The sequence below is a fragment of the Atta colombica genome, unplaced genomic scaffold (genome assembly GCF_001594045.1).
Source record: "Atta colombica isolate Treedump-2 unplaced genomic scaffold, Acol1.0 scaffold187, whole genome shotgun sequence".
Taxonomy (NCBI): Eukaryota; Metazoa; Arthropoda; class Insecta; order Hymenoptera; family Formicidae; genus Atta; species Atta colombica.
The window spans coordinates 777,273-801,017 of NW_017259279.1; the positions used below are offsets into that span (position 1 = coordinate 777,273).

At 34.3% G+C, this 23,745-nt stretch overlaps 3 protein-coding genes across 6 annotated transcripts in view; 1 reads left to right on the forward strand and 2 right to left on the reverse strand.

Annotated features, from left to right (window-relative positions):
* LOC108686629 (sushi, von Willebrand factor type A, EGF and pentraxin domain-containing protein 1) overlaps positions 1-1,068 on the reverse strand; it is a 40,844-nt gene extending 39,776 nt beyond the window's left edge. Inside the window, exon 1 of the mRNA XM_018192048.1 lies at positions 1,051-1,068. The gene's annotated coding sequence lies outside the window, so the exon portion shown is untranslated. The remainder of the gene's footprint in view (positions 1-1,050) is intronic.
* LOC108686630 lies at positions 617-4,830 on the forward strand. Of its 4 annotated transcripts, none has more exons than XM_018192050.1 (10): positions 617-694; positions 784-1,052; positions 1,131-1,352; positions 1,428-1,503; positions 2,030-2,211; positions 2,287-2,536; positions 2,860-3,081; positions 3,188-3,268; positions 3,381-3,478; positions 4,160-4,830. In XM_018192050.1, exons 2-10 carry the CDS (start codon positions 954-956, stop codon positions 4,262-4,264), a joined length of 1,335 nt encoding a protein of 444 aa, XP_018047539.1. In that variant the 5' UTR covers positions 617-694; positions 784-953; the 3' UTR covers positions 4,265-4,830. The 4 variants fall into 4 exon arrangements, with proteins under 4 accessions (XP_018047539.1, XP_018047538.1, XP_018047540.1 ...); XM_018192049.1 differs by having other exon boundaries at positions 643-694; positions 781-1,052; XM_018192051.1 differs by having other exon boundaries at positions 643-694; positions 781-1,052; positions 3,387-3,478.
* A 2,283-nt stretch (positions 4,831-7,113) lies between these two features.
* Positions 7,114-23,191, reverse strand: LOC108686524 (twisted gastrulation protein homolog 1-like). Its single transcript, XM_018191872.1, has 4 exons — positions 22,295-23,191; positions 10,378-10,601; positions 9,227-9,433; positions 7,114-7,889 (listed from the first exon to the last, which is right to left on the reverse strand). Exons 2-4 carry the CDS (start codon positions 10,598-10,600, stop codon positions 7,561-7,563), a joined length of 759 nt encoding a protein of 252 aa, XP_018047361.1. The 5' UTR covers position 10,601; positions 22,295-23,191; the 3' UTR covers positions 7,114-7,560.
* Positions 23,192-23,745: the final 554 nt, after the last annotated feature.

Consider the following 23,745-nt stretch of genomic DNA (forward strand, 5'->3'; position numbering starts at 1 on the left):
ACTTTTATGAACATTATTTTTTTGCACATAATACGACATGGATCTTAATAAAGCAATATTGATAGGATCTTTTACTTTTAATAAATCACTTAAACTTCAAGGAATTGAAAATGAACAATAACGCGAAATTCCGTAAAATCAGCTGTCTTTAATAGAATATCTCGTCAGTATTCGTAATTCTATCATTCCAACATTCTCTTTAAAAGGAAGAATTCCGAGCATAGCCATATCGATACTTTGTTTGAAATTACAAGAGACGGAATATTAATAATATTTCGTAATAATATTTCAGGTTATTAAAACATAATTTTGTCTTTCAATCCATGCTCGCACGATTCCTCAACGAGAAGAGTGGTGCATTTAATGATCGGCGGCTTCATTATTTGATTGTTTAAAATTTGTTTGTATACTGAATGTATATGAATTCATTCAAATTCCAAATCATTCCAAATATCAAATAGCGTCATCTGACAGCTTCTCGTAGTACTAGTTTAGGTTAGCACGCAGAATGGTGACAAGTGAAGTAAAAGTAAAGGCGCAGTGCGCAAGGGACACGCAATTGCTCCGAGTTCTGATGTTTCTCATATGGCGGATGTCCGAGGGACAACACCGGTGTCAATAGGAAAAATTATGACTTTTCCACGGGACAATCGATAACGCAATCCTTTGATTGTTAATTCAATTAGGAAGATGTGTGAGTATTCGAAGATTGTATACTGTCATTTAAAAACGGTTCTCATTTAGCGTCGTTTCGTATGGCCTACTTTTGTTTCCTTTCAGAAGTGATCTACGCTGCATCAATGCATTAACTCTTGCCACTGGTTATTGCTTCTGTAATATTCAGCGATGAATGTTGTTAACTGTATATCGTGTCTGCTTCCTACGTGCTCGAAATGTTTGCGCGTGAGGCAGCGGTGAGTTTTATCAGACGATTTGTCTAAAAGAGTTTAGCTATGGCTGAAGGAACGGAGCCAAAATCTATTGATGGCCAAATCTCGAGGGGTCAGTTAGAAATAAATGAATGTCTCGGTAATTGGTTGACGTACTTACAGGTTGGTACACTCAACGTAATACTTTCCATTGTCACACAAAATCAAATCTCGTACAAAATCGAATCTCTCATACTGCAGACACTTAATGGCTTATGTACAGCTGGTACTAAACTGGCTCAATCTCTGCAAGCACTTCTCTCCGTGCATGATACAGTGGCACAGTGCCGTCTGACAGGCCAGTGTTTAGCTGGGTGGGAAGAATTAGCAAGAGCTACGCACATAGCCAGCAGCACTGTTAAAAATCATGTGATCACTGCTCTGAGGGATCATGAATCTCGCGACAATGACGGAGACAAGCATGTCAGTAATTTATATTCATTCAAGCTTTGTTGTTAAACTATTGGGGTAACTGATAGGACACTTCCACTTTTTTAGGATATTCTCAGAGAAAATCTCTTGACATTCGTAAACTTGCAATATCAGTTCTGCGTTGCTTGTTGCGAGTGTTTGGGTAAGTCTATATTATTAAAATTGTATAATTCCTAGTAATATGTATAACTTAATAATAAATATAAATCGAATGAAAGAATAAGATTATTTTAAGAAAATATTAATACACTTTGACTGTCGTATGGATTTTTGTTATCGGTTTCCTGACAACATTATTATTTTTTATATAACATAATTTTAAGTAAACTTTTCGCATTAAAATATATATTTTTTAATAAAAAATATGTTTTTAAATAAAAGTTTTCGACAAAGTTGTGATAGATTCTTCCAGAGTTTACAATATAAAAACAATTCAAAATGTTCTTAATTAATATACAAATGGTAATAATAAGTGTCAAATTAACACTAAAATTGATTCGCCCTGAACTCACGTGGATGGATTCAATTGGATACACACGGCAGTCAAAGTGTTAAAATAGCTGACCTAGCATTAAAGCAATCAACTGTAATAAAAATTGAAGTAGGAAATTTAACTGATTATATCTCAGTTTTGGAAATTAAGGTTCTGTTTTTAATTGCTGATTCAGGTGGCATGGCGGAATGCTCTTGTTCTCAAAGCGGTAGTGGTGATTGCGACATTGCTGCGCTTCAGCAATGCTTCGAACGTCTTTACAGTTCGCCGGTACCGCCAATTTCCTCCTCGTCCACCCAGCAATCCACACAAAATTGTCGGAGGTCTCCTTTGCCATATTCGTTGTTTCCTCTGCAGGTAATTGACATGTTCGTGAGCTCGCGACCGTTCTTTATCGTATTAAGCGCGTCATGCTCGGTTTCGTGTGTCAAGGTTCAGAGGAGATGGTCAGAAACGGCGGCGGCAGAAATGTCAGGCGAGTCCGTCGAGAGCACGATGAGACGTTGGTCGATGCCCTGGGATTGCAAACATGTTATAGAGTGGCCACGCCAGGATGCAAGGTCGCGTTTAAGGGTGCCTCAGCAAGATCGTAGTAGATCGACCACGCCTGATTCGGTATGGAAAACGATGGCTAGTCAGGACGGTCTCCAGGAAGCTATTCAATTATTGTCTTGCAAGCCAGGTAGCAAAACTTCAATCCCTCGCGACGGTTTGCAACATGATTTTATGAAGGAAATTTCGCGAAAAATTATCCTTTAATGCGAATCAAAAATTGTGACTTGTATAGCCGAGCCCTATCTCTACGAAATTTAAAATAATTATCTGAAGACAAATGCTCGATTTCAAACTGAATATTCAATATGTTTATAAAGCGACTTTTCTTTCCTTCGTAATTTTGTCTGATCTTTGTAAGATTAGAAGGACTTGACGAACTAAATATAAATTGTAGCTATCTCGTTTTTCGCGTTCTCGAATCTTACGATTCGAAGGTTATACGTTGTGCAGGAGTTCGGTCGTCCAATCAACTCTCGGCTTACACTAGTCAGCATATCCCGGGCGTCACTTTGACAACCTGCAATTTCGACTCGAATTACGATTCCGCTATTTGGTCGGGATCGCGTAGGATAGGATCACCTAGATGTTGGCCTCAGGATTCTAGTGACCATTCCGATCAATCTGGGCATCGTGATAGCGATCACAGTGTTCACAGCGAACATAGGGATTCGGGTAAGATTTCTCTCATTGTCGTTTACTGATGATGATACCGATGATGAAAGTGATTAATCTGATAAGAAATCGCGAAGGAATTGATACTGTTGTAATATTGCTGCAGAACAGAGCGGTGCCAGCGGCAGTCACGGTGATAGCAAGGACAGCATTCACTCTCATTGCGATCATAGAGAGATCGAAGCCGGTGAGTGCATTAACCATCGTGGTCGTAATATTTTATATCGTTAGAATGTTTCGAGAGTGGCGTTAAGGCTCGATTGAGCACGATGATTTCATATCGAACTTTTTTTTTTAAGGTATAGCTGATACATTGCCGTCTCGCAAGAGCAGCTCGTCGACCGATTCTTGCGTTTCGGTACACAGCCGATCAGGTTCTGAAAGCGCGGGTGGCGGGGTAAATAAATGAGTTCAGTTATTTTCTCACTCATGGAGAGAAAGAAAATTGAGAGTAAGTGAGTGAGTGAATGAGAGAGGGGGAGGGAGAGAAAGAGATAGAGAGAAAGAGAGAGAATACAATGTTAGTAAATCTAGATTTATTAAACTGGTATCTTCTAAGACACCTATCTTCTAAGACACCGATATATTATGATAAAAAAAAGTGTTCGTACACTGATATTTTTCACATCACAAACTTTGGATTTCGTAATCCAAAGTAAAGGTAAATTTTATATACAAGAAATATGAAAAAGAAGATTTAAATAAAATGGCTAACAATAAGACGCAATGCTACAAGATGATACACATAAGATGCATACAGTTGAAAAAAAAGAATGATAGCGTACGAATAACTTTGAAGTTCGTAGCAGACCATGAATTGGAGATTAAGGATTGAAATTCAACTAATTAGATTCTTTAATTTTAATCCGTTTCTTTCTGTTTGATAGAATATTAATCTTCAATTCGCAATCCTGTCTTCAATACATAGTCTTTACTATCATAGGCTTTACTTGCTACGGTTACATTCTTCTATTTACACTCTTTTGTTATGTTACACGGCGATATTATCATAGAAACTAGTCTGTCGCTTATTCTCTCGTTCTCCTTTCTTATACAGCATAAACGTCGTTGATTTTAGGAATGCACGAGATCACAATTATACTCGATGTGGAGCGGCGGCGATCTGTCCTTCATCAAGTTGCCGGAGAGCAACGAAGTACAAGATGAACATCCACCTACTTAAATATCTGATATTTTTGCTTTATATCCAAAATGTGTCCGAGAAAACTTAATCTTTGAATTACTGAATCATGAAATAACTCTTTCTAAGAAATATCTTTGAAGAAATTTCGCACATTGAGAAAATACAACAAACTCAATATATTTCTCTTGAAATTATTTTTGAAAAACATAAAATTCTTTTAGTTTACACTTTATTTATTCACAAGGAATCTGTTTTATACGTATTTTGTTGTATTTGGATTTTCTGCATTTCGCGATTCAAATGATTCAGTGATCCAAAATTAAACCATCGCCACGATTAAACTTGTTGACCCGTGAATTCACTTAATAGAGATGCGATCAATTTTATTTGTGATGTATACATGTTTGATATTTATGATATATGGCACGAGTTAGTACGTGCTTATTAAGTGTACAACTAAAGATAGAAAAATATATGTATAAAGAACGTTATATAGACTACCCACTTTGTAATACTTACGATCACATAACTGAGTTCACAGAAGAGCATTTAACATTAAAATTTATTGATTAATTTCTGCTATTTAAGTATATCAGATAGATTTTTTTAAGGGATAAAAATAAATTAAATAAATAAAATATATATATTTTTTAGACAACAGGAAAGTAAATTGATCAATTTAATTCAATTTAAATATTAAAAAAAAAAGTCATAAAAATATAAAAAAATGCACCATTATAAATTTGAGGCATTCTTTTTATTAAAAATCAATCATTTTAACTACTTTGGTAATTTTAATGTTAAAAGCGTTTATTATATTTAAAAAGTTTTATTAATTCAGTAAGTATTACGAAGTATAGTTCCGTCTGCGTTAAAAAAATGAACGTTCTGTATGTTGTTAAAACTCGTATATACAGATGTACGCATGACCCAATTGAGGAGTATCGTTTCACTCATTTACGAGGATTACTCTTCTCCATTCTCTCAATTCCACTTAACACCAAAGTGCACGTGCATGCGATCGTTATTTACACGCTCTGTTGGATAACGCGAACTTTGAGTGTCTTCATATGCGTCTCGTTAAACATCATTGGGTGCTTTCCATTTAATGACGCAAGTCGACACAAGTGTCACTATGTCCTTGTTACCCGAAATTCTGTTCTCAATCATCAAAAGGGAAATGTCTCTGTTAAGCTACTGATTCGGATAGCTAGTGATTTCTGAACGGATCCTTTACAATATTGGTTTAAATCTTTATTTTGAGATTATTCTCCACACGAGAATAATCTTTGACTCATCTGTGGTTTTATAAGAGGGACTGTTTCTATCCATATTATCGGCAGGTTAATTGTGTCATAATAAGTGTTATGGAATGTCTCTCGTCATTTTAAGATTTATACTTCAGAATTTCTGTTATCAAGAAACTAAAGGCTTGCAAGATAGTTGTCAAAAATAGAATTGGATTATAGGATTAATAATTCTGATTTTGGGACTTTTGATGGAGATTCGACAAAAGTAGCAACTGATCAGCGACAGAATTCTCGTCGAAAGTCGTGTAGTATAGATGATAGGAAGACTTCTGATTTACCATCTGTATTATACGACCTTCAACGAGGATTTTGTCGCTGACCTGTTCCAATTCAAATTGGATCCTTTAGAGGTCTCGGACATCGTTACGTGAAGTCACGGTTTTGACAGCAGGGCTCAGGAATTCTCTAGATTGCTGCGATCTAACTACGTGTAGCCTCCTCGAAGAGGATGTCACCAGATCTTCGGATTTGTTTCATTGCATGATGCTATAATGGATCAGAAAACCATAAAGAGATTTAAAAAAAGAATATATCTTTATTTTACTTATTAAAAAAAAGAAATATATCTTTATTTTACTCAAATGTTAAGAAAGATAGAATGATGTTTCTGTCGACTTGTATCACTAAATAGAAAGCCTTTACTGAATCAATCCTAAAACATATCACATTCCATTCGAAGAGATGTGTTCTACTTATCGCTATTGCATGTATATCAATTGTCCTAAAGATGCACAGTGTTACCGCTCGTAAATTTTCGAACACTTCATATATATCCCATACTACATAAATAGAATTCAGTATATCTCCGTATTACATAAATAAAAGTCAAATAAAATAGAGTCATTGATCTATTTTTATGATTTTTATTTCAAATGATTTTTAATTTATTTTCGGGGATTTTTACTCATCTCATTTTTCCTCTTATATACCTCTTTTACAATTATTAAGCTTTTACATATAAAATATTTTTAAATAAGATGACATTAAACTTCGTCATAGACTACGGTTCTATTTTATAATATCGCCAAAGTTATAACATCCGATATAACTACTGACGTTAAGCGCCATGTAAATGCTATTTTAGTATAGCGATAATAGCGATGAAGTTCGTTTTACTACGTCAATGTAATTACGTCGTCGTGAAATAGCGTTACACGGCGTCAGTAGTTATAATATCGAATGTTATAATTTCGACATAAATCAAGTAAACGTAATAACATACGGTAAGTGGAAATGCTTTAAAGTTTCTTTACAAGCATTGTTTTACAGAATGTCCGGAAATTTATTAGCGGTATTATAATTTGCGATGTTTCTAGAGGAATTTTGAGAAATTTTCTAATCGAGAGCGATTTGTTGTACAATTTTATGGCACGGACGCGATAATAAAGATTTTCATTATGCGAAGAACTTAGCCCGAGTACTTAATAAAAAAAATTATATATTATATAATATTGTTTTTTACAATATTATATATTATACGTCGCCGTGGTGTCATGTACAAATAAGACTCTCTCCAATAAAACTTGTGCCTGGTTCACGCTTAACACGCGTAGATTATTTAGATTATTATTATGTATATTCCCACGTTACAGTCGATAGTCGGCGACTTCGCGTACTAAATTATAAAATTTGTTAAAAACCTTAGGGACAACACTCTAAAATTAGGCTTACACTTAGTTTTGTCACAATTGCGATCGATTTTCCGGATTATTCAAAGTCATATTCGAGCGAATCGCTGTGTTCAAAGAATCAGATTATGAAGGAAACACCCATGTAAAGTAATTCTAAGTCGCAGATTCACTAACTTATTATTATGAAGTTTAGACGATTTCCCGAAAAGATACTCCAAATATCAAGATTGTAGTCTCACTTTTACACAGTAATAAAACGACTTCTTTACAAGAACAAATAATCTCGCGATCATAATTTTATCGGAATGTCTTTCACGCAAACACTTTTCCCCTTGTCGCATATATTTTGCACGAAAGAATGACGAGGGAAAGCGCTCATAGACGAACGCGATGGCTAATCCTCTACGCTCAACACATCTTCGTCTTCATCTTCGTCCTGACCGTAATCATCATACGCTGTTTGCGTGTCCTTCAGGTCATCTTCCTCCTCCTTATCCCCCTGCGAGCACAGCGTGCATCTCGATTCATTGATTCCGTAGTTGATGCACGTATCGCCTATACACTCGCAACAGCCATCGTGGAACCACCTGTAGCTCGTGGCGCCCATGCTCTGGCAGGATGCCCGACATTTGTTCCAGGAATTGCATTGCGCCATGAACGCGACCGTGCAGTTCACCGTCATCACGTTTGGCTTCAACGGATGCAGCTCCTCGTTCGCGGCCTCTATCAATCAAAATGTATCATTAACTCATGGCAACTATAATCAACATCATTAGCATCTCAATGAGCTTTAACCATCACAGAATCTTTAACGCGTCGCAATCGCTTAATCAAAACAAAAAGCCATAATACATCAAAATGGTTCCAAAATAATTATACTGTTCAATACCTAAATTCTCTCAGAAGTTTCATAGTACATATTCTGCAGATTTTTTTGTGCTGAATATGATGCCATCGTTAGAATTCGTATAGCGCACCGGGATTGAGAATCCTAACTTAAACGAAGAATTAATTATTTCTGGAACGCAGATAAAAAGAGTCACGAATCAGTCATGAACTACTACGACTGTATATTATATTATAGAAGGAAAAATAGAGGAAAGAAATATTAATAGAAGGAAACTATCGTGATTGCGGAATTTAAGAGAATAGTTTGAGATGAGTTCTAACTAACTCTTCAGAGCTGCAGTCAACAAGATTAGGATTGTCTTGATTATTGACTAATCTTCGATAGAAGAAGGAATAAGAAGAAAAAAAATCAGAGTTTTTTTAAATCAGGCTTTAATAAATTAAAATCAAAAATTACCTTACTATTACATTTATTAAAAATTTATTAAAAATATTGATAAAAATACGTGTTATTTTTTATGATCGTGTTTAGCACGAAAAAAATGTTGAAATATATATTGTAACACGTCAGAAAAAGTGATTTTTTTTTTTATTGAACTATATATATGTTTATAATTATACAGAAAGTCAAACAGCTTGATGAAAATAAGTTGTATAATCAACTAAAATTCATTTAAAAACTCTTGAATTATACTTTTTCGTATCGTGGAATTTATTTAGAAACAATTAAGATTTTGTTCTGCTATAAAAAAATGTTCTGTTACAAAAACATTTTTTTAGCTTATTTTATCTTAATTTATTCAAAATTCTACATGCTACGCAAAATTTTATGTGTTTAATACGTAAAAATCTTCGGGATATGTACTATAATACTTTGAAAAGAAAAAAGTGATGACTTTTTATCGAACAGTATTTTATTAAAAGTCATTTTTCAATCAATCATTGATTAATTTTTGTCATTTTCACATTATCGTGACTTTATTCTATTTGAGCGGCTCATCGATATATATATTTATTGTGTTATTTAATTTACGTTTACATATTCTGCGAAGAAGTTGTTTCTTTTCTACGTAACATTCATTCTGATGAATTATTTGCACGCGACACGCGTGATCGATTGATCAACCAATTCGTATGCGTCGACAGTTTCTAGTGATTCTCAGGTATGGAAATCGTGTACTTTCTCTCGGTGGTGTAATTTCGATACTTACGTATATGATATTTCATTTCGTTCTCGTGTTTCGGCGCGAACACCGTCATGTCAAAATCTACCGGATATGTGAAGGTGAGCCATCTCTCGTGTGGATCCGCCTCGGCTGTGAGTGCTTGAAAGAGCGCTGGCACTGGTTCGCTGAATTCCTCCACGTGAGATTTCCTGCTCAACGGATTGTCGGTGATATTCGGCTTCGGGCATAAATCTAAACACCCATAGAAATGTGTTATATCATTTATATATAAATGGTCGCATGAAAATTATCCTTAGAAAGTAGAATTAAACCGGATTAAGGCGATTTATAAATTAGATACCCATCTCCTCCGTTCCCTCTCACCCGTACAAAGCATTTCAATAAATTAAAAATCGTTAATAATATTTAATTATAAATTTTATTTTTTTACACAGTGGTTATTTCAAGAGTAACATCGACATGTTTTATAGAATATGCTTGAAATAGTGATCAGAAAAGAAATAATTTATTTTAGTTCACATAAGAATGCAATTTATAACTATTTTCGATGTACATTACAGGCAAAGCGATTAGATCACGTATGACATTTACCAATATTTATGAAATGTTGATTATTAGTACACTAGTCAATTAGGAATATCTAAATCGTTTTATATTCTTAGTTTTATATACATCTATTTTTTATGTGAGCCGCATTTTAATTCATAATTAAATGACATTCAAAGCCTATCTAAATTGAATCTTTCTCCAATCACTCATTCTAATCTCAGAATGATTATCAGAATCTTTATATAAGAATCTATAAAATGTTTTGTTTAAACCTTAGTTTAAAAAGATTATTGTATTAAATCAATTTTATCGATTACTAAAATTAATTTAATTAAATCAAAATCAATTTGTTATTAAATAAAAGGAAATTTTGTTTAAAATTAATGCAACGATAGCTATAGTCCAAATCTATTCGTTTTTCAATTTTCTCTCAGTTCAACCGTTTGTGCATAAATAAAATGCTCGTTTATGCATTGTATATTGTAATTGTTATAGTTAACATTTAATAACTTTTAATAAATTACTACCTTAGGATAGATTGAATTTCTAATAACTAGTAATTCAATACATTTAGTAATTGAAAGATAGTATTGAGAAAGATTTGATTATCCTCGGTATTATCTTACCTACGCACGAACAGCATTCGTCGTACAAATAGCTCAAGCACGAGAAGCAGTCTTTGCAACAAGTGCAGGTGACCAGGTCACATTTACAGCTTTGCGTCAGCATGCACTTGCTCACGACACTGGCGCAGATCGCCTCGTTGCACGCTTCCGAGCGTTTTGTCGCGGTCGTCAACAACAGAATCCCGACGGCGGCCGCGACAAACAATGCACTCCAACTCGTCATCCTGTTTGGGATAGTTTCTATTAGATTCTCTTACTTGACTTGTACTGCGATACAAAATGTCCCACACACTCCGTGAATATTATTACAAGCTTATATACTTCAAAGAAAGATGAGAGGGCAAAGATCCTTCGAAATTAGATATACAAACATAATAAAATATGTACAAACACATAAATAAATAAACTTTTGGAATCTTCCAATTTAAAGAAATGTTTTAAAATTGTACTGAATACTAATGTTATAAGAGATTTGAATTAGTACATTAACAAATAGCAGTTTGTTGAGATATATAAAACATCACAGTTTAAAATCTTTGCATTGAATAAATCATTAATAAATTGAATAGTTTTATATATATATCATACATTGGTAAATAAAAAAAAAAATATAGAAATTCTACAGTTAAATGAAGTACGAAGGAATTTAATGCAAGTTATAAATAAAATAAAAACTATACTAAAATACAATATTTCGAATTTTCTATATAATTAAAAGAAAGATTATAAGAAGAAGAAATCATTAAAGAGATCGGCATTTTTTAATAGAGAAAACTAAAAAAGAATAGAACAAGAGATTTTAGATTTCAATTTATCATTAATTGTAAATAATAAATTGTAAATAATAAGAATGAATATTATTTAAATTTTTTCTTCTTATAATCAACTTATACATCTTATCAGAATAACATATTTAGGGCTAGTTATTCCATCTTCAAACAATGTGGTAATTTATCTACTGAATAAACGATAAAGAGTAAACGAATAAAGAGATAAGAGAATAAGAGAGTAAGACAGTGAGCGGAAGTTTACCAAAAGGTGAAACAACTTAACCTTAATATATTATTTTGTTTTAATCTATACGACGGAATAGTTTTCTAAGATATAGAAAATGAGAGATAAGAACATCGAATAGCAATATGTTAATAATATCTTGTGTAATCGTTGCAGAATGTCTAAAATACAATCTTTTTCACATAGGAAATTTTCCTTTAAGACTTTATAGAAATCGCAGAGACGTAATGGTACTAAAAGCTAAACCACACAGACCTACTTGATCGTGTTACCGGTGAAAAATTATACGGCCGCGTTCAACGCAGTCCACGTGATTTTTGTATGCACTTTTTTCTACTCATGCGTAGATTATTGTTTGTCTGCTCTTAGATGCTGGACAGTGTATGATTATAACGTTTCCCTACTCGCATCACTCCCGAAGTGACGTTACGGAGACGAGAAGAATGATTATGCCGACGAGGCCCGATTAAGATTATTAAGAATATTCACGAACGTGAGTCAGGGTGTCATTAAGCGAGAATGCGTGCTAAAAAGAATGAAATTTCAGTCTCTTCTCCTGGCAAGCGCTGCTCTAACGTGCTAACCCGAACAATCAGCGTAATGCTGCTCCTATCCGTTTCAGGGATAACACCGCGCGAGGTCACTGTTTAAACTCGTTTAAGCCTTTGCAAATTCGGAATCTCTTTACTAATACGACTGGAAGTGATTTCGTTTCCTGCGAAGGAATTGTCGCGGATATTCCGGGGCTCATTTGCTACGGCGAGGCACAAAAATGGATTTTCTTTAAAACGCAAATTTTCTTATAAACGCAAATACCTATAGAAAAGATTTTTGAATCGAATATCATTACTTCAATCTATCATAAAATATGATTGATATATGGACAATCATTGTTAACAGAAGAATATTTTTCTCTTAAACAAAAATTCTTAAATCTAGAATAAAATGATTTTGAACATTGGTGTCGTGCCAAATTCTCCAGCATGCACGACTTCTAGGAAAGATTTATTCTAAACGTAAAAATATATGTATAAATTTAAATTTGTAATATTATGTTATCTTTGTTTCAAGAATATATAATAATTTACTTTTATTTTAAGTCAATCTTATATTTAATTCAAGAAAGTAGAATAAGAATTATTGATTTAATCTTAATATCGTTTTATTTTATACTCCATAAAAAATATTTTTTGTCTTGTTATTAAAAATCCTTTCTGAGAAGATACAGACAGAGAAAGTTACATTCTCGGGAGATACGTCTTATATATAGAAATTATTTTTTATTACTTGAAACTCTTACTGAGATTTCTAATAGCGAATTTTTTCTTAAAAAAACATGATAATAAATACATAAATTTAGAGATAGACAGGAATTAAAAAGCAATTACTCCTCAAAATGTTTAAGATTCCCGTTTGTTTATTCACTGTTACTATGTCACAATCAATAGATTGAAATGAAGCGAGAAAATCCACAATTAAAATTCTTGAAAAATGTATTAATATTGAAATATGTTTTAACAAAATAATACTTACAATCTACTATCGATAGAGACTGTCAATATTTACTACCAGTCTATAGTTTACGTCACGTGTACTATAGATTTTCAATACTAGCAGTAAATTTTGAAACACAGCCAGAATCGACTTGTAAAATATAGTAGAAACTCTTCTTTTGTTTTATTAATTATTCTTTTGTTTCATTAATAAATAATCATACATAAATCTGGAAATTAGGATTGTGGCACACAAAAAAAATTAATTTCACCAAATTAATTGAAATCAAGGACTTTTAATATCAAATAATAATAAATAATAGAAAGGACATATAAGAATCAGTTACAAAAATCATAAAAAAAATATAAATTAAAATATAAAATGCACTGTAATTAAATTTGAACAATATAATTTTTAATATTACATATTTTGACTATAACATTGAAACATCTTCAGATATTAAAATAAACGTAGAAATATTGTAAAATGAGGAACATAGTGATAGAAGAAGTTAAATAAATTGTACGTGAAGATTATGTCAGATATGAGGCCTGCTGGGCTGCGTTCAGAATCGTTGTCCGGATGCGCCCAAATATCATTTTATCTTTATTGTTCAACAAGAATGTTAAACAAGAATAAAAAAACATCTGGGTGCATCTAAATGATAATTCTGAACGCAGCCTTATAAGGAAACAGAAATTGCTTGCAAACGATTGCATGATCGATTATTGATAATTTCTCGATAATCTGATGCAAATCAAAAAGTTCGAATTGTTTTTTTATCTTATTTGGAAAAAAATAAAAAAATCAAAAATATATATAAATTGTAAAAAATATAAATTTGTTATAATAGCTTATAAAGCTTATAATAGCAAATAAACTGTCACTCTGATAAAAAAAAACTCACCGACGAAGCCATATAGTTATATTTTGCAACATGTTGAGAAAAATGCTTGTCAGAATAGTTGTAATAGATAGTGTGAATATATATGTAATAGATGTAATAGTATTGTTCGTTTTGTCTCTCAGGAGCTGCTCGGGAATGAACCCAGCGTACTTGAAATATCCTGACATTTCAAGCACGCTGAGTTCGTTCCTGAAACGATTCTGAGCAGCTCCTGAGAGACAAAATGAACAAGGCAAATGTTAGAAACAGAGTCATCAAAAAATAAAAATTAAAAAAGAGATAGGCAATACAAGAAATAGTAATATAGAGAAATAAAATAGAGAAATAAAAACGAAACCAAAAACGAAATGAACTATGTTTACAGTTATGACAAATTGTCAAATAATAAGGATTAGAGTAAACTTATAAAATATATTGAAAATTATTTTCCCCTTTTAGAAAAAAATTGTATCATATTTATTTCTATTCTAAAAATAAATATGATTTAATTTCTTCCTAAAACGAGAAAATAACTGTTAGTACGTTTTATAAGTCTATTCTATCGATTGCAAATGTTATTTTTCATTGAAAATTATTTCTATTTAAATATAATTTGCAAGAATTTTTATTCTACAATTTGAAAGCAGTGGTGAATAAATAAGAGTCATAAGATTATCGAGTGAATATCGCACAATCACATTCTTCATTTATAAAATTTAATTATGAAAATCTCTTTATAAAAATCGATAAATATACGCGCAAATTATTTTTACATTGCATTTTTGCATTGCATACTTGGCCAGATAGCGAGGAAGATAAAGAAACGACGAGTTAATCGAATGCAAAACGATCGTTCGTACAATAATTGCACATTTCAAATGCGCCATTAAGAATCTATTTATATTATGCATAATCGTGTCCTACGATATCTCAGGTGAATTATTATTGGAAAAGAATTCCACTACACAACGACCTGTTACACGCGGTGATTGAAACGACACGACCTACTCGATGTCGTACATATCGCTGCTGGCGACTTTCATGCTCGCTTTCCATGTTCTTATATCTTCTATTTATTAATACGCTATTAAAAGTTATTAAGAATTAATATCAGGATTTAGAAAGAAAGGAGATAGTAAATATTCATATTCGTATATGTCGTATATGTCGTTCATGACATTATTAAAAATTTGTTTAAAAAATTATAACACAATCTCAATCTTATTCTATCAAGCAAAGTTTGATCATAGACACACCTTAGAGACATACAAATATATTTGCATGTAATTTCTTTGTTTTCTTTATATAGATATTTGAAGCACAAAAATACTTTTTACAATTTTGTATCTGTATCTTAAGTTACACATCTTCACATTTGCGTTTCACATTTTGTAGTCTATGCGTAAAAATGTTTTATTTATTAACCAACTTTTTAAAAAACTTTAAAAAACTTTATTTCTGACACTTTATTTTTTAACAAATTTATTTTTATTTTATTTGTATTTTTAAATTTTATGTTTATACACATCTTTTTGTAGCATATTTTATTATTTATTCGTACACTTTGAATCACTTTTCAATTTATTACGTTTTACTGTCCGCTCGTTATTTCGCCGAACACTATCGAATGACAGGACCCACCACAGCAGATTCCTGTGGCAGACTAATCACGAAGATTTTGAGGGACAGAGGGACTGTAGTTTTAAGGTAGGAAATCCCCACTCTAATCTCAAGACGGTCCTAGGTCATTCGTAAATGAAGGCGCACCCACCACTGTGGAACGCCATTTACGATGGCTTCCAAGTAATTATATCTGTTATGCTTTTTTTATGCGTCGGCATAAGCAATCACACTTCGGCGATTTAAGTTACTTAAATACCTCCATCACACAAATCTCGATTCGTAAAAAGCCCGTTAAAAAGATGGCACGATAATTAAATTAATCGTCATGTATTGTATTTGTGCGTCAAATTGAAGATTAAAAGTTTTGAAAATATTTATGAGTATTTTTGCCGAGAAGTTCAGTTGCTTGATTCACTCAAAACGAGCGAGCTATTCATCAAATCTTATTGTAATAAGGGATACATTGAATATATCTAGGAAGGATTAACGGATACCTGATTTTTTACAATATCTGGCCGAAACTTTATATTAAAATGACGTATATATAATAATACGAATACCTGAAAACTTTTATTATCATTGATATATTCGGCGCCGAATATCGGATATTTGCCAGATATCCGGTACTATATTTCTAAAAAATATATTTCTGAAAAAAGTCAGTGATAATAAAAGTGTTCAGATATTCGTATCATTATATACGTCATTTCAATATAAAGTTTCGATTGGATATATTGCCAGAAATCAGATATCCGGCAATCCTTCTCGGATATCTGATGCATCCCTAATTATAATCATGGTATGGTAAGTAGCGAAAATAACGAGAGCTATTTCGCTTTTACTATGTCAAATTGATATTCTTTGTATAATTCCTTTTCCTTTTGAACAGTCTATATTTTAGTTAGCATTGACTCGGATTAAAATTTTAGCGAGACCGTACAAACGTTTGCATTTCTATAAGAGGGACACCTTTGCTATGCTAATCGCTACTGCGGATTATGACGCATTTTAGAACCTATACGTTTAGGTTCTCTCAGGTTGAATGGAATCTGTGCAACTCGAAAGCTTTCAACAAATCAATTCAGAGATTTCTGTTGATAGTTGACAGTTATCTTCTGGCATCCATTGTCGCATGTTTATCGAAACGGTCGAAACAATGAAACGCTACCCTTTTGTACCATCGAGAGGATAAATATAATGTTATTCGATGACCGTCAAAGTGTGAGAAATTTTTCTATAATTTGTCATTATGTCTGTTCATCGAGATTAATTTGACGGATATGTACCTTACTTTTTACATTCTCGCTAGAGTAGATAAGAATAATGAAAAAGTATGGAATAAGTTATAGAATGAAGATTTATAGATTTTATGAAAGAGAAGATTCTAAGGAAATTGTGGAAAGGGAAAGGAGTTGAAAAAGAGGAAAAAGAATAAAGATTCAGGCATAAGATAGGAGAGACTGAGACTCATTGATATAATAAGAAAGTTGATATTGTGTTCCGTTTATGTAACTATGATAAAAAAAACAATGGAAAAGTTACAGCAAAATATCTCTGTTATAGATTTTCCTTAAATTTCATTTAAATTAAACAATATTAAATATAAATTCTAACGGGTCGTTATCTAAAAACTTAAATAAAATGTAAATAAATGTAAAACTTTGATAATTTCATTGATGAATTCCAATTTTTTTGTTGAAGTTCTGGATATGCCAGTAACATTGCTTTGTCAATCAATCCAAAAATTATTTCTCTTTTTGATGAAGTAAGGTGCTGAGATCAAAAATTTAGAAATCTCTCGGAAAATGTTGGCTCCTGGTGCTAATAAAATTTTTTTTATTTTATTACTTTCTATCATTCATTATGTGATATCCAAAAAGTCATTTGTTATTCTCTACACACACACACACACACACACACACACTCTCTCTCTCTCTCTCTCTCTCTCTCTCTCTCTCTCTCTCTCTTTCTCTCTCCGCTATAAATTAGGAGGATAAAATTGTTGAATCGGTTTAAAACTGTATTAATCTTATTGATAGCAAATGCTATAACGATATTGTCAATGATATCTATAATAAAATAGTACATGAAAGTCTAAATTACCCAGCATTCTATTTTCAAGTCCTATCACATGCAATTACCGGTGAATAGATAGTGGGGAATCCATTTAAGTCTTAAAGGTTTGTTTGTAAAATCTGTCCGTCAAACGTGAAATAAGTTTATTCTAAAACTAATTTGATTCGGTTCTATAAATTCGTTCTTTAGAATTTTGCAGTTGGTTGAAATAAAATTCCATCTACTTTTTAATTAATTGCAAGCTCAGTGGGGATATTTGTAAATAATGATATCACGTTCAAAAAATTAAGCTATAACCGTCTATATGAATATTTGGCAGTCTTCTGATCTAGTCAAAACTGTTATTTACGTGACTAAAACCTGTCGGAAATCGGAATACTTGATTACATTGTGTAAGAATGAGAGACAAGGTTATAAAACGGACTGTTAATGAAGTATAGAAAATTAGTTATTAAGAGAAGTACATGAGGATACGAAAATGAGAAAAAGATTAGGGTTTTATTTTTGTGTAAAAACTATGCAATAATTGGATAAATATGATATTAATGTAAATTAGTGCAATAGTGTCTAATTTGAAAGGCTGTGACATTTATGACACAAAAAAATAAGAAAAGAATAAAGTTTTAGGTTTAAATAACAATATTTAGCTATCTCTCAGATTTTTAATTACCCATTAATCGTAAAGGTACATCGATGGATGTGTAAGATTAAGAGAGAAGAAATTATAAACCAAATCTTTTTCTGCTATATAAGCTTAAATAACAAATTTCTATATATTCTCATTAGTGACTGATCACGTAAAGTGGAATGAACGAGTGCGCTTGATACACTCAGGACACCGCGTACGTGGAGACGGGCGCAATCGGATTTAATAAAAATTCCAGCTCGCGAGCGAAATGTGGATGTTTGTCATCCAGGGACAGGCGTGCTGCCGCTGCTGCTGGCACTCACGATCAGCAGCCTCGCCTCTCGTTCTGTGGCCCGAGGCGATGGAATAACTTCAATAACAAACGCCAATCGCCTTCGTAGAAGGCGGCAGCGAGCCTGGTATCTCTACCTACGTGTCCGTTCGTGTACACCACGTTCACACGACGGAGGAAGACTTTCCAATCATTTTCTGTTACTACTGGAGTAGTGTAAGCTCCTCCGTTCCCCTCTTTCTCGCCCACCTCGGTCCCATAGGTACGAGCGTGTAACTCTTTAATTATGCGAATAAATCTTTCTATTGTCGAGAAACAATTATGTACCAACGTGAGATAAAATAAATAAAAATATTAAATAAATAAAATATAAAATAAATACGAATAAGAAAAAAAAACAATAAAGATTTTGGGAATAGCTTTCAAGATGTATGTATTTAAATATTTTGGCTTTACCTTTCAACAACAATAAAGTGATATTAAATGGCTATGTGAATAACTCAACTGATAACAAGAAAAATTTTATTTAGACCAATACTTTATAGCATTTTCCACTGGGAGAACTAGTGCAACACTAGTGTGTACTGAGTGTAACTTTATTGTTATTCCAATGTGAAAACCAATATGTTTACATGTTTAATGTTTCATTGATAAAATTGATGCAGAAAACTTGTACTGAATTCAACTTTTTTTCCACCGTCTTTAAAAGCAGTGGAGACCAGTGTAAGTTGAAACTGAGATTGTGTTCGTGTTAAGGTATGATATTATGTTATGATATGATATTACAGTATTATAATTAATGTCATAACAATGACATTGTGTTAGTTTCAATATTTCTAATAATAGCTACGCGATGACATTTTGACGTTTAAAACTTTTGAAATATAAAAGTTTAATTAAAAAAAAATATTTTAAATAAATATGAATATTGTAAAATAAGTAATTTAAGTTTGAATATAGTTATATATATATATTTTTAGGAATGGTATAAAATGGATATCAATAAAATGGAATCTTGTGAAATATTCCATTGAACCGCACTATTATTGCATTAGTGCTGTTTTCGAAATCTAACATAGCGCTGGTATTGCACCAGTTTTCTCAGTGGAAAATGTTGTGAGCTAATCTTAGCGTTTATCATTAATAATATTTTAATATGAATTTATATGCATGTCTGATTTTGTAAATTGTTACGCCGATTACAATCTTGAAATACAACCTTAAACTGAAACTTGAGATAATAATATCATAAATTAAATTGACAAGTAATGATATTATTTAATGATATTATCTATCTCTCTAATAAGCATCTTAAAACACTTTAAATAATTTATTGTAAAAAGCAATAATTTTTCAATTTTATATTTTATTTCTACTACGTTTGAGGAAGAAGGAACGCGTATCGAATGAAAAAATCAATTTACATATAATAAATCGTACAAATCACTCGGGAAGGGTTAAAATTGCTCGTGATTTCGATGAAATGAATTGGAATTGAATTTCGCAGAAAAATCAATCTTTTACATATCATATGATGCAATAACTCACAGATTGGAATATTGTATCATATTATAATACTATGTCTGAAATATTTTGATAAAAAATAGTTAACGCGATTAATTGTATAATGTACGATCATTTGATTTTTAATTGTTTAGACTCAATCTTTAGACGCGCAGTAGAAATAGCATTTCTTTCGACTAGCGATTTTCAGGAAATTCTGTTAAAAAAAAAATTTAATTTAATTAAAACGAAATCGCATCGATTCAATTATGCAAGATGATTAGAGTGCATGAATGCTGAAACTCCGCCATTTCCGATTGATTGCATGTGGTGATGACCTCTTTCGTGCGTTAATATTCGCGTTATCGAAGAATCGCTGTCAATTGGCATCGCGTCGTTATTGCGCTATCGCTACCATTTACGGTGTCGTCTACCGTATTATTATTTTCGGTTATTGCAGGAATTACCAAGCACACGAGAGACACGCTCGCACAATCGAGCCTCAGCGCTACGCTTGCCATCGAACAGCTCGCACTTACGACGCGCGGTCAGCGTTAAAACTTGGCTGCGAGTGCTGCGACACAGCCTATGATAACATCGAATAGCATCTTAATAATAGACAAGGGGCAATCGGAATGGGACGACTACATTTAATGCTAAATACACTATTAAAGTTGTTGATTAACAGCGAAATCGTTATTCACATTTAATGAATGAATTATAATTCTATTAAAGAAAATGAAAACAAAAAATAAAAATATATTTGGAAGAAATTTTTTTGAATGGATTTTAATTACAATATTTAACAAAGTCTGTCAATTTTATTTTTTACATAAAATATGAAGTTTAATACACTCAGAGGAAAACATAGTGGTAGTAATTATAAAAGTGATGACTATATAAATTTATATGTAGAATTACATAGTTAAAATAACTATAAAATAGTTTATTCAACTATATATATTAATATTAATTCTGCATATAAAATACTTGTACAGTTGTCACTATTTGCTACCCTTTACTTTTCTTCTCATATATTTTCTCTTTAACATCTATCTACACTTTTTGTACTTTACAAATTATTTATTGTTACAATTTTTATGTATTTCTACATTTAACGCCGACTTTAGAATGCTTTCGATTATCATTTCTTGTTAACATCTTATTTGCGAATACAGACGAATTTTTGTATCAACAATGTTCATTCAAACGATACTCAGAATCGAACAATCGCATTTCGTGCTAATTAAGGCGCAAATAGAAGTATGAACATTGATTTATGACATTCTGTGTATCGAAATGTTGTCATGATCGATAGGATACTTTTTTTTTTGTCCTAAACTCCTCTTAGAAAATACCGATTCCGGTCTCCTTGGAGTTTCGGCGGTGCATTTAGGTGTTAATTGAATTACCGTTCGACGGATAGTCTTTCGATACTAGGAAAGATGTACTTAAGCGCGTGACACGATCAATCAGATACAGCGCAGATGTATTTGCGTCTCTCCCGGCTTTCTCGAGAACTGAGAGTGCGGCAATGAAAAAATATGCATCGACCATCACCGTGAATATAGATCGCCATTGAGGATAATGTCATCGACGTCGCCGATGCGATCGCGTTCTCGTAAAAGTATTAGACCAAGTGCACTCGGCCGATATGCGTCTTTCGATAGATCGCGGATTGATAAATAATCGCGACTTGAATCGATCCCGCTCCGACGACTCTGAAACTCTTGCGGTCCCGCGACGATTCCACGAAAGCCGCGTTGCAAATAGATCGATCATATGCACCGACGCGCTTTGTTCCGCGATACCAATCCACCCCCATCATCAAAAATAGCTCGCTTCTCTTTAAACGGAGAGTTTCGGCGAAATTCGAAGAGAGAGAGAGAGAGAGAGAGAGAGAGAGAGAGAGAGAGAGAGAGAGAGAGAGAATGAAGACGGAAACTCTTAACTAAACAAAAATTACGACAACGTAATAGTTCTCCCTTCGGGTTCCGCCAAACTTTTTTCATCCTCTCGCGTGTTCTGTCAACAAGCGAACTCTTCGAGAAACAATTCTTCTGTCGAGGAGGAGGAGAGGGAAGAAAGACGAATTCCCTGTAGTTTCTCGGCCGATAATAAGAACTCGTCGAGAGGAATGATGGTTCGATCGTGGTCAAATTTCGAATGGCTCTTTAATTGGAGGCGAGCTATTTATTTTCCATGATTATAGAGAGGAGGCCGGTCCGATCCGGCGCGATCGCGATCGCGGCGGATCCGGGCGGATCTTTCTCGCGCGCTCTCGTTGGCAGGAGGCAGGGGGATAAGGAGAGAAAAAGAAGAAATAAGAGGAGTGGAGAGGGCAGGGGGGGGGGGAGGGGGATCTATCTAACGGCGATAGACAAAGTCGATCGATATTTACCTGGCACTACTCCGACGGCGTGTTCCAGCGGCGCGGCGGGACAACGGTGCGCGCCAGTTACCTACGCGCGTGAGAAACTATTTTAAGAGCGCGCAACCGGTTCGCGCGTTGCGACGACCGCTGCGAGACATGTTTCCTCGGTAAGAGGAGAAATCCTTCCTCGCATCCTCTAGGAAGGAGCGTTTTCTCTCACGGATTTCTTCAGCGAATCGTCCAATCGCCCGCGACGCACGAGAATCCGGCCGCTGCGCTGGCTGGCTTCGTGTTCGCGAGGATATGTCGAAGAGATATCGTTGAGGCACAGAATAAGATGCTGTATATGTAACACGCAAAAGACGATGATGAGATGTAGTTCTCTTGGACGATGACGAGTAGGAGATCTTGACGATTTTCGCGATCGTAAAATAAATCGATCCACGCGTTCGCCAACTTTAATGAATATTCCTCTCGTGGGAATCGCGCACTTAGATCACAGTGTGTTTACGACGCAGCGCGCTCGCGCCTCTCGCGCAAGCACGTAAGCACCATACACGACCGTAAGAACCGTCGTCAAAACAAACTCGCGGAGTGACGAGCGTCCGTCTTCCGCGAGGATCCTTTTCCTGCTCGACGGCGGCGCGTACGGCGTGTCTCATCCAGCGCGAAGGATGCACCCGTCAAACCGTCGCGGTTTTACGACGTTACCGCGTTGCGACGCATCGCGATGTACTTGCGTCGTGCGAATCGCAATCGCGATCACTCGCTCGATCGGGGATCGGCGTCGGAGGAGAGCGGTGGATCGTCGCTTTTTCAAAATTTGGCGGCGATCTTTCGCGAAACGAAACGGTGCGACAGAGAAGGAGAGAGGAAAACAGATAATAGAAAGAGATTTGTCGGCGGGTGTGACGAATCGAAGAGCAGTTCTCATTGGACTGAATTAAGAAAGAGCGTAGACCGCGAGGACCTCAGAGAAACGGAAGAAGGAGGAGGAGGTGGAGGAAGAGGAGGAGGAGGAGGAAAAGGAGGTGGTGGCGACGGCGGCTGGTGGTAGTGGTTTGTACCGTCGCGGATCTCTCCGTTGGAGGTGGAGAAGAGAAGAAGGAGAAAGAGCGAGAAGAGGAGAGTGCGAGCGAGAAAAATGATGAAGGAAGAGAGAACGAGAGGCTCTCTCGTTAAAAGAGAGAGAAAGAGAGAAAGAGAGGGGGAGGGGAAGAGAGAAAGAATGAGTCCGCTGACGGCCGGATAGTTCGGACTACCGACTGCATAAGACTGGTTTTCAATTTTTTCCCGACTTTTTGTTTTACCTGTGCTGTGCCTCGCACACAGCCTCACCGTGTCTCTCTATCTCTCTCCTTCCCCTCCCCCTCCTGTTGTTCGACTCTCTTCTCCTCCTCCACCCCTTTTCCCTCCCGCAGAGCGTGCTGGACGAGTAACGGGTGAACCGAGAGCTCCGGGCCGCCGCCGCCGCCGCC

What these genes read in the sequence shown, in the direction of transcription:
- LOC108686524 (XM_018191872.1), bottom strand. Translation starts at nt 10,600, where the DNA reads ATGACGAGTTGGAGTGCATTGTTTGTCGCGGCCGCCGTCGGGATTCTG. An exon ending in CGAATGCTGTTCGTGCGTAG is followed by an intron (nt 9,434 to 10,377) that starts GTAAGATAATAC and finishes ATGGGTGTTTAG; the next exon opens with ATTTATGCCCGAAGCCGAAT. An exon ending in CGAAATGAAATATCATATAC is followed by an intron (nt 7,890 to 9,226) that starts GTAAGTATCGAA and finishes TTTGATTGATAG; the next exon opens with AGGCCGCGAACGAGGAGCTG.
- LOC108686630 (XM_018192050.1), top strand. Translation starts at nt 954, where the DNA reads ATGGCTGAAGGAACGGAGCCAAAATCTATTGATGGCCAAATCTCGAGG. An exon ending in ATTCGTTGTTTCCTCTGCAG is followed by an intron (nt 2,212 to 2,286) that starts GTAATTGACATG and finishes TCGTGTGTCAAG; the next exon opens with GTTCAGAGGAGATGGTCAGA. An exon ending in CTGAAAGCGCGGGTGGCGGG is followed by an intron (nt 3,479 to 4,159) that starts GTAAATAAATGA and finishes CGTTGATTTTAG; the next exon opens with GAATGCACGAGATCACAATT.